The sequence below is a fragment of the Macrobrachium nipponense genome, chromosome 14 (genome assembly GCF_015104395.2).
Source record: "Macrobrachium nipponense isolate FS-2020 chromosome 14, ASM1510439v2, whole genome shotgun sequence".
Classification (NCBI taxonomy): Eukaryota; Metazoa; Arthropoda; class Malacostraca; order Decapoda; family Palaemonidae; genus Macrobrachium; species Macrobrachium nipponense.
Genome location: NC_087207.1, coordinates 76,413,194 through 76,424,975, shown reverse-complemented (window position 1 = coordinate 76,424,975; position 11,782 = coordinate 76,413,194). Strand labels below are relative to the sequence as shown.

At 37.4% G+C, this 11,782-nt stretch overlaps 1 protein-coding gene across 3 annotated transcripts in view; it reads left to right on the top strand.

The window, feature by feature from the left end:
• Positions 1-4,690: 4,690 nt before the first annotated feature.
• Positions 4,691-11,782, top strand: part of LOC135226593 (uncharacterized) — an 18,986-nt gene continuing 11,894 nt past the window's right edge. The window contains exons 1-2 of one of the 3 annotated variants that reach the window (XM_064266286.1): positions 4,691-4,788; positions 5,420-5,630. In XM_064266286.1, the coding sequence (XP_064122356.1) occupies positions 5,597-5,630 (34 nt within the window). In that variant the 5' untranslated portion in view covers positions 4,691-4,788; positions 5,420-5,596. Of the gene's footprint in view, positions 4,916-5,419; positions 5,631-11,782 lie in introns of all 3 variants that reach the window. The other 2 variants (XM_064266287.1, XM_064266288.1) reach the window with 2 other exon arrangements.

The following is an 11,782-nucleotide window of genomic DNA, read 5'->3' as shown; positions in this document are numbered from 1 at the left end:
CCAGACGTGGCAGCGGGACTTAATGCACCTTATTATTTTAGCATTTCGGCATCCTCTGATATTTGCGGCCTCGAAACTGCAAAGAAATCATGAACTGCCTTTATTCTTCTCGTACGAGAACATCCGCGTTCACCTTCGTCGTGTAACCAAGGACAAAGCTGTCATGGAAAACAGACTCAAGACTCCGAAAGCTCGTCGCCGTCGTTCCCTGGCGATGCATCGGTCTAATTCAATGCCAATGCGCCTACGGCAAATGGAAGGTTTGGAATACAGTGTGTGTCACACAGCAAGACGCAGAATAGCTTTTGGTCAGAAAGCAAGACACAGAATAGCTTTCTTGTCAGAAACAAAGGCACAATAGTTTTTGTCAGAAAACAAGGCAAAGAATACCTTTTATTCGTCAGGAAACAAGACAATTATTGTCAGAAAACAAGACAGAACTTTTTTGTCAGAAAACAAGACAAAGGATCAATTTTGGTCCGAAAAAATACACAATAACTTTTTTTATTAGGAAACAATGACTTTTTTTGTTAGAAAAAAAAAACATTTTCTTTGTCCGAAAACAAGACAGAATAACTGTCCGAAAACAAGACAGAATAACTGTCCGAAAACAAGACAAAGAATAACATTTTTGTCAAAAAACAAGACACAGAATAACTTACATTAGGTATGTTACTGAGTGTACAACGTGCGCATGGACAAGCCCTGTCAGTTATTCATCTTCGTAAGCGAGGTTTTCCGCAAAATATTCTTTGAGGAAGGGAGTCGATCACATCCGTTAGTCGTGTGTGTGTGTGTGTGTGTGTCAGCTAAAATGATTAAGTAAAATAATGAACCCGGTCAATCACTGTTTTTCGTTGGTCATCAGTTTACACATTGTCATTATTATTATTACTATTATTATCATCATGATGCAACCCTAGTTGGAAATGCAGTATGCTACCAGGCCAAAGGCTCCAACAAAAAAGCATTTCAGTACGAAAAAGAAATGAGGAGGCAAAGAAAAACTTATACGAAATAAGAGAGAGAGAGAGAGAGAGAGAGAGAGAGAGAGAGAGAGAGAGAGAGAGAGATGAAAACAATAAAAACTATGAGAGACCTCTTCTGAACATCAGGAACTTCAACGATGGAAAATCCGAAGGGGAAGATTATTCCACAATCGGGTCACAGCAGGAACAAAAATTCCGAAAAAAAAAAAAAGCCTTGTGGTACTGAACGTGACAGAAATGTGTGTGCGTTTCTTGCGCTGTCATGAACGAACCAGTACAAGGTGAACGGCTTATTCCTTCTTCTTTTCCGCTTCATTCCTAAGACGGAAAATTGGTCATATACAATCAAGATGAGGTAATGATGTTACTTTCTTTGTGCAAAGATTAGCGAAACTTGCAACCAAGATCCCTTACCCCAACGTTGGTCTGGTTAAAGGGGAAAGGTGCAGGGTGATATTGGACAGATTGCAATAGTTAAATATTTAATCTCTCTCTCTTTTTCAACATATATACATATTGTGTGTATACAAATGTATTTATTCATCCACACACACATTATATATATAAATCTTTTACTGTAATACAGCAGTTTAATGAAGATGAAAGACCTATAAAACACTGTTTGAACGTTGCAACCATATACTGGGTATTTCGAAATTAGAGGCCCCCCCCCCCCCCTCTCCACAGAACAAATGGAAAGTTATGAAGTTTTCTGCTATAGCCTATCTCCAAGTACATTATCTCAAGTTTCTATTAAGCTATTTTTCATCTTACATTTCTTGTATTTTCAGACTGAGTGACGGAGTTAGACACAGCTATGGCTAACGGCGTGGAGGAAATCAGATGGATTGACCGAATCCAGGCTATAACCTTCAGAGAGGCCAGGGATGCTGGCGCATCCTTCATTTCACGTTCCTGGATAGCTAAATACATTAAAAGAGATTACTCCTTTGTTAAAAGAAACTGGAACAAAAATCCACATGACTGTCATCGCGAAAAGAGTGAGAATCTTGGATGGCCTGAAGTCCTTTCTCAACCCCGCCACTACGTTCAGTAATGCCTGCACAGTTATAACTGCGCAGTCCAACTGTGCAGGCAAATCTTCGCCACTAACGATACAAGCCGTTCCCTCAGTCCTCAGTAACAGCCACGGCGCGTCAACACACGATGCTCTGGCTGCAATTGACTTGCTTTCGTTTCAAAGTTGACATACTATATAAGCCTAATGTTTTTTCTTTTTCATTAAAAGGGGTTAATACTGATTTGTTTTCGTTTAAAGATTGACTTTCTTATGACGTGTTACAATGAATGCAAATCCTACTTCACTACTGTATTCCTGTCCTGTGTTTCATTAGTCTGTTGATTAGTCTAATTTCATTTCCAAGCGAACTTCAGTGAGATCTAAGCAATGAAAAAACAAACATAGTCCGATATTTTTTTTTATTTTGTTTGGTCAGAAAGTGGAATATTATTTTGTTCTCATTTTAAAAACGAATTACAGACATGGTGCATAATCATGAATAGATGCATATACTAGGCCTATTCTTGTTTTACATGATTTTGTCATAATAAATATTTATTCTCATTGAAAAACTCTCTTGAATATATGGTTTATAACCACGAATAACCATACATAGGCTCAATCTGTTACAATAGCTTTTGGATTTTATTGCCAAAGCAAAGCTTCATTCATATAGATTTCAATGAAATCTACAAGATATTCAAGAATTATGCCTTCACTTTCAGCCTTCATTATACACTATCATTTTTCCCGTGGAAAAATGCCAAAACTACAATTATATATTATTCTGACTTCAGTATAAATTATTAAAAACAAGTAAATCCAATATATCCTCAATTTGGGTATAAACACTTGTCAATTCAATAAAACTCAGCTCAGGGTTCTTTATTAGTAGATGTTATCTGTCTCTGGACAGATAGCGAACTGAGCCAAATGAGTTGCCTCCACCACATTAAAGTTGCAATACGCATGTGCAGCCGTTTGGACTGAGCTTCATCGATTGAGATGAGCTATTTACCCAGGCCACCTGCTCAGGCCAGAAAAACTGTGCAGGTTGTCCACAGTAACGCTCAATTTTAACTGCACAGTCCAACGGTGCACTTAAAACTGCACAGGCATAACTGAACGTTAGTGGAGGACTTCAGGAGCCAAAAGACATAGCTGAGGCAGTGGGTAGACCAAGAAAGTCTTTACGTAAATTGGCGCTTGAACTAGAAACAGAAAAGGGAAAGAAGAGAAGTTATAATGAGTTGAAAAAATCAGGTATCAAGCCATTTCATGTTATCAGAAAGCCCAACATCACTCAGCAACAGAGAAAAAACCAGATTGGGATGAAGATGACTTTATCTATGTTGCCGCATCAGATGAATTTTTCATTTACACAGTCAGGAAGCCAAATCATAAAAATGACATCATTTTGGCTGCAAAGTTGGATGATATCAGCGATGACATGTGCTATCGACAAGTTGTGAAATTTCCTGAATGTTTGTGAATTTTTCTCTGTTTTACAGCCAAATGGTTAATGTGGATCATCAAAGAAAAAGGACAGTCATGGAATGGTGAATACTTCAGAGAAACTGTGCTTACTGGTGGAGTATTTCCTTTCCTCAAAGTTCCTGAAAATGTGTTATCTGTTGAAGAAGTCACATTTTTGCATGGTAAGGCTCTTCAGACACAGGAGCTGCTTCGAAACAGTGGTATTGATTTCTTCTCGTCAAGTGAATTTTCAGGTAGCTCCCCTGACCTTAATGTGTGTGAAAACATTGATATATCTTAAAGGATCGTGTTGAAGCACGCACAGTGAACTATGATGGTATACCAAGCCTCGAAGACCTGCAAAGAGAGGTAACCGAAGTGCTCAGGGAAATGGAGTTCGAGTCGCGGCTATTTTGCTATTTGCTGAAATCATACCCCTCAAGAATGCAGGCTGTGGTACAGGCAGATAGAGGCCACACAAAATATCAAATACTCAAGAGAGAAACTTAAATAAATGCCTGTTCTGAATTACTTTTGTTGTTCATATCAATTTTAGTTTATGCTGTAGAAGGGGGCTCTAATTTCGAAACACCCTGTATATATATTTTGGGTATTTTATTTTACCAGTGAACAAGGGCATAGAAGGAAGTACCAGAAATAATATAGTTGCGACGTTCAAATAGTGTTTTAGGGGCCTCTTATCTTCACACACACACACACACACACACATATATATATATATTAGTCAATGTGTCCCACATACTTTTGCTGATATTGGCCTGACTGTATTACATAATTTCTCTCTCTTTTGTCGTGCGTGCGAGGATGCCAAGCTTCCTCCGAGATCGTCGTGACGACTCCCACGGTTAACTCATTTCCTCAATGAATGTGCGAGAGAAGCTGCTGTAGTACGGAAGAAGACCTTCTCAACAGCAGCTGTTCCGGAAGTAAATGAGCGCGCCCCCCCCCCCCCCCCCGACCTTGAATGAATTGCATTCTTGTCGTTCCTTCATTCTCGTCGAATATCGTACCCGATCTCGTTCAGGAATTTAACGCACTCTTCCTAGCTTATTTATTTATTTTTTTTTTTTGCAGGAGGGGAGGGGAATGAGATAGAAATAGCTCGCGTAGAAACAAATATCCTGCAGAAGGAGACCTCTGGCATCATCTTCCGATGCAACAGCAAGGTTGCCAGTGACGTGGGATTCCAGGTAGGAGTCCAGTTTACGGGAGGAAGTCAGAGTGTGTCTGGTGGTCGCGCGAACGACGTCCCGCTGAGCTCCTCTCTCCCCCGTCTGGAATGTACTGCCCTGGATTTATCTGCTTCAGTTCCTTGGAAATTATTGGACTTTCGAAGTCCGTTAGTCCTTACGATACGGGATTAAAAGCGAAAGAAAATTGTTCCGCTGGATTGTCATGAAAGACCCTTGTGAGCAACTTTTTTTTTTTTTTTTTTTTTTTACCCGTTTTATCCACATGACATAATTGATGTTGGTGAACCACAATTGAAGGAAATCCAGTTGTAAAGAATAAATTTAATCTGAAGGTTGAGTTATATATATATATATATATATATATATATATATATATATATATATATATATATATATATGTGTGTGTGTGTGTGTGTGTGTGTGTGTAAAGTGTGTTTGTGTGTGCTATATGTAAATTGATTTTTTATATTCAATGAGTGCGGCCTCTGAAAACAAAATAGAAACTTGAACAAAGCGTATATCTAGACACCGATGAGAAAGTGAAAATATAAATGTAAATATAAACTATATATACATATGTTTATATATATTTATACATAACATGTATATATGTATATACGCATGTGTTTAAGCAGCCATTAAAATTAGTGCCTAATCATAGTGTACTGTGGGTGACAAGGTTTTAATTCGTGTATTGTTAAAATGATATTTGCTTTAAGGTTGGAAATTATGCTGTCAGAAAAAAATTCTACCTGAACTTCCTTTGAAATAGGGAAAAAAAAGGGGGCAACTTTTAGGACTCGGTATCAAGGATTGAAATTAAATCAACAAAAAGTATTGAAAGAAATCAAATAGAAAATATTCGAGAAGTTATGAGTTTTCAATGATACGCCACAATGAGGACCTTAGCCGAAGGAATCTTTTCTAAAGGTAAGTTTATCTTTGTATGAAGAATTATTTAACCGATGTAAACCAAATCTTGATATGCACAAACTGCGTCATGGTAATCGATCAATTTAGGTACAGATGTATAACTGAATCACGAAAATATGGAACGTGATGAATATAAAAATAAAGAGAAAATTCACGAAGGAAAGTGAAACAATGAGAGGTCTTTCGGCTTCTCGTCCTTCACTAAGCAGTCGTGGATTTTGTCTTTATTTAGGTACAGATGTAGTCAATTAGTTTCGATTAACGGAATGGCACGGTTAGGAGATAGTACAAGCATCTGGTATGCAGGCGCGCTATTTGATAGTAACAACAGCACTGGATAATGAACCTGAGCAAAGTTGCCTGAAGATTAAACGACAGATGATTCGTCATGATTTACTTTTTCTTAGGTAATTTAAAATAAAGAATGAACTAGTGATAATCTAAACTCTGCACAGACAAGTTAATGTAATAACAATAAAAAATAATCAAAATCTATATAAAAAACATTCACATTAAGGATTGTATATATGTTTAAAAAATGACAATCACTTCAAATGACAGCGGGTGCTCGTCTTAGTTTTTTATTTTTTTTAATACAAAAGAATTACAATGGAACTCACGACAATCAAGCGTGCGAATGTCAGTGAGAAACCAAAGGACTTCATTCTAATTGGTCGATAGCTTGCAAGAATGAGGCGAGCGAGGGCACAAAAACTATACGTGTGTTTCTTATATATATATATATATATATATATATATATATATATATATATATATATATATATACATACATACATATATATATATATATATATATATGTATATATATATACACAAAAACCAACTCACATTTAATTACCATGGTTTGTCACCGCTTGGAAATTTTTTAAATAAGTTTGTGAGTGGGAAACATCAAACTTGTAATAGTGGCGTTCAGGATAACTGGACTAGGATTCGGCGATAAAAATAATGCTGAAGCAACTGTTAGGAGAAGTTGGAAAGTAAGATGGAAGATAAGAGAATATGAACGGAGGTATAATAAAACGAAATGAAAGGGATGGCAGCTAGAGGCCGAAGGGATGCTGCAAAGAACCTTAAGGTAATGCCTACAGTGCACCGCCTGAGGAGCAGTGGCGGGACTAGACCCCCCTAGGGTGAATAAGGATAGGTTGAAATTTCTGTCAAATCTAACTTTAATGGGTAGCACTAAACCTGCACTGGTCAGTTGTGTGGAAGAATGACCTCAGGGGAAATTCACCTTCAAGTACAAACGCATAGTTCATATTTAGACTTTTACCCTTGAATGCTACCCATAACAAGATTACCATCAACTTCCAATATATCCTTGAAAGGAATATAGTGTGAACAGAATGAGAGAGAGAGAGAGAGAGAGAGAGAGAGAGAGAATATACTACCAATAACAACATTACCATCAACTTCCTATAAATCATTAAAAGGAATATAGTGTGAACAGAGAGAGAGAGAGACAGAGAGACAGAGAGAGAATATACTACCAACAAGATTACCATCAACTTCCTATATATCCTTGAGAGGAATATAATGTGAACAGAGAGAGAGAGAGAGAGAGAGAGAGAGAGAGAGAGAGAGAGAGAGAGAGAGAGTTACAAGGTATTACAAGGATTAGGATGTCTCAAAGACTTGTTAGTCCATCCGAGGAGACATCGTGTGCTCACTTATCTCTAAGAGCAGGTTTTACTGTGCATTCACAGTCCTAATGATTTTGTCTAGCTTTCTTTTAAACTCTTCCACACTGTTGCTGTTTACAACTTCTGGTGGCAGTTTATTCCACGTGTCACATATCTTGTATGTAAAGAAGTTCCCACAATGCTATGTGTTGTATCTCTTCAGTTCTAGTTTCCATCCATTATTTCTTGCCTGGTTTTCGTTTAACGTAAATAGGTTACTGTCTACTTTTGTTATGCCTTTCAGTGTTTTAAATGTTTCTATTAGTTGTCCTCGAGATAGTCGTGTTTCTAAGCCACACATGTCCAGGCTCTCTAGTCGTCTTCGGTAACCTATTTGCCTGATGGAAGGAATTAACTTTGTGGCTCTTGCTTGTACTCCTAATCTATTTATATCTTTTCTTAGTGTTGATGACCAAAACTGTACTGCATATTCAAGATGGGGTCTAACTATTGATGTGTAGAGCTGCAGCACCGTTTCCTTGTTTCTGTATTTGAACTGCCTCTTTATGTATCGAAACTTTTATGCGCTGTTTTGTGGATTTTAAGTCCTTGGTAGTAAAGACTCCAAGGTCCTCTTCTTGTTCTACACTATTTATGTCATTCCCAAGCAACATGTAGCTGGCATGAGGGTTGTTTGTTCCTATTTGTAACACTTTACACTTATCTACGTTAAATGGCATTTGCCATTTTTTTTACCACTCTATTATTTTCATTAGATCATTTCTTAAACTTTCCACTGCATCTGGGTTTGCTAAATATACAGCTAGTTTGGTGTCATCTGCAAATTTGGCTATCCTGCTAGTTAAGCCTACATCAATGTTATGAATGTAAATCAAAAACAAGAGAGGGCCAAGGACAGAACCCTGGGGAACTCCGCTTGTTACATCTGCCCATTCTGATTCGTCACCATTTATTACAGCTCTCTGTTTTCTATAAGCCAGTCTTCGACCCAGTCTGCTGTTTCTCCTACAATTCCTAAAGCTCTAACTTTTGTCATCAGTTTCATGTGTGGGAATTTGTCAAATGCCTTTTGGAAATCTAAGTAGAGTATATCTATTGCTCTACTACAATATGAGAGAGAGAGAGAGAGAGAGAGAGAGAGAGAGAGAGAAGAGAGAGAGAGAGCACATACAACAGTAGTGTCTCCTTTTTGTGATCGATTTGCCCAATCAAAGTACCCTCAGTTTATCTCTAACGCATTAGTATAGAAAGTGTTTCGAACCCATTTCAAAGCCGACCGAATATCTGGTACAAACAATAGCGTTATCCGACCTCCACCTTACTCGGGACGCGTACACAATTGTCGCCTCATTCATAAGATGTGAACATTATATTCCTAACCTAAATTAAATTAAAACGTGTTAAAATCTAAGGTCAAAGTAGATTCTTGTTTCAACAACGAAAATCAACATAAATACATTACATTTTGCTAGGAATAATTTCTGTACTGTTTGACATGCACATTCTTTATTGTTTTACATTTTCATTCTAATACATAAATCACAAACATCCTATCATAAAATTCCTGGATCTTGAACTCAAGGCCAAACACCTTTTTCAGACCTTTATAGGCTTTAATAACCCCCCACCCCAACAGCAACAACAACAGCAACAACAAAGTAGTAAGTAGGCTTGCTCCCAGAGTAAGCGAAAATGTTATACGGCTCACACATTTCTGCAGAACGGAGGAGAGATGGGATTTGAAATGAGCAGCCCCCTTTTTACGCAAACACTCACAAGTGTTCCATAAAGCAGGCATGTTTACAAACTCCAACGGACATGCATCACAGCCTTAGCGAATCTGCAGCGCGTGAAAAATGCGTGCGTGTGTGTGTGTGTGTATGTGTATGTATATATATGTGTATGTATATATATATATATATATATATATATATATATATATATATATATACATATACATATATATATATATATATATATATATATATATATATCGAGCTACAATGTCCTTTAATATCTATTTCGCTTCTTGCGGCGGTGTAGTAGGTAATGCTTCACTGACGTTCCAGGATTTGAAAGGCTCCGTGGGTTCGCGCCCCGGTCCAGGCAAGTCTCTTATCGAGAAAAAATTCCCCTTCGGTTAAGCATATATGAAAATATATTAATTCCGAGGTAGAGCGAATTAGATATTAAAGGACATTGTAGCTCGATATATGTATATGAATCACTGAAATGTGATATGACTTATATAAATATATATAAGTTTATCACATTTTTGTGCATAAGCTAAACAGCAACAACCTCTCAACAGTGTAGAGCAATAATCTCCACGTGATATGAAACCTGCAGTTTGTTTGTTTGTATGGTGTTTTTACGTTGCAATGAACCAGTGGTTATTCAGTAATGGGACCAACGGCTTTACGTGACTTCCGAACCACGTCGAGAGTGAACGTCTATCACCAAAAATACACATCTCTCACACCTCAATGGAATGCCCGAGAATCGAACTTGCGACCACCGAGGTGGCAGGCCAAGAACGTACCGATCACGCCACTGAGGCGCTATGTGAAACTTGCAGTGCTTATGCCAGTCCGTGCTTTTTTTTCGCTTACTCGGGGAGTAAGTCTACAAATTACTTTGTTGTTGTTCTTGTGTGTGCGTGTGTGTGTGATTCCTAAAGGTGGCACCATTTCAAAAAACATTATACATCCGTATATAACCTATACTCTGTTTTTTTCCATCTGTTCATCCGACTGTGGTGGTCGCGCATGGTAACACTGCGTCCCGGGCTTTAAATAGTTACGCTATGTGTAAGTTTTAGGTAAATAAAAGGATATCTGGGTGTACATTTGCAACTGAAAAGTGTTTTAATAATTTAGTGTATGCGAATTACACCGTTAATATTCGAAATAGGTTATTATTTAAAGCCCGGGACGCAGTGTTATCATGTGCAAACACCACAGGCGGATGGACAGACTTTTCAGCGTATAAACAACAGAAGGCGGTGAGTAAACACCTCAGAATACACAGAAGAAACAAGATGCGTAAATTGAACGATATAATTCGAAATGTGTGGAAGTATGTATGTATATATAATATATATGTGTGTGTGAAAGAGAGAGAGAGAGAGAGAGAGAGAGAGAGATTCCTAAAGGTGACAGCATTTCAAAGAACATTATACAGAGTTCTTAGTACCAGACTTTTCAGTCTAAACAACAGAAGGTCAGAGCCCCTTAACTTAACCTAAACTGAGGTCACGTGAGCGATTCAAGTTTTAAGACTACACTCTGCTTATCACACTGAACTATTATAATGTTGGTATCAATGAGACACACGCACCGCCGGCGAATCTAATTGTAATCTTAAATGAGATCAATGAGTGACGAAATCACGAAAGGTTGATTTCTCAGGTCGAGAAAAAGAAAATGAATGAATAATTAAAAAACTAGAATTAGCTCAAGACAACATTTCATTAAAGCTGGTACGGGCTGCCTATGATTAATAGGTTACACACCCCCCCCTCCCCCTCCCAATTTTAAAAACGTAAAAAAAAAAAAATCGAATCAAGTCGTTTCATCGGTCTACCACGAAGGATTACTCTGCGCTTATCTATATTTCATTTAAAAAGCCTGCTAACTTACTGTTCTTGACATTATCTTCCGTCATACCCCGCTAAGAAGAGGAAATGGGGATTATTAATATTTCTCCCATGTCCATTTTTGTTTTCCATATTTCCGTAATCATAAGCCCTTGTCAAAATATACGTCTAACGAACACTACTTAGCAATAATAAACTTGAGCCTGCTTTACTACTAGAACCAAAAAGCACGCTTCTTTCTTCTTTTTTTTTTTTTTAAGAAAAAGGAAAAGTTGTCGAAGCTTCTCCCATTCCTCTCTTCGGGCAAAACCTATGATCTACAGAGGGTCACGGCGCCCACGATTCTTCCCACTATATAATAAGCACTTCTTCCTACTTCCTGATTCCCACTTAGAACAATGCTTCCTCACTCCTTCCTCTTCTTTCTCTCCTTAATCCTTTCCTCTTCCTGGGCCCCCACCCCCCTCCCCTTTCCTCTTCAAACTACCACATCAAACCGTTTGAAACCACTACCTTTATCAAATGACTCTCTCCTCTCTCTCTCTCTATATATATATATATATATATATATATATATATATATATATATATATATATATATATATATATATATATATATATATATATATATATATATATATATATATATATATATATATATATATATATATATATATTCGGAAGCTGAACGAGAGTTTCAGAGTATCTCTTTTGTTTTAAACACCTGGCGAAAGAGAACAACAATCATAACAGACAACAAAAGTATGACCATCGTAACAAGCACGACAGAATTACAGAATAAATTATGTTCTTTTCAATCCTAAAAATAAAAAAAATGAATAAGGGTTACTCAGGTACAACTTCGATGAACGGACAATGAATCA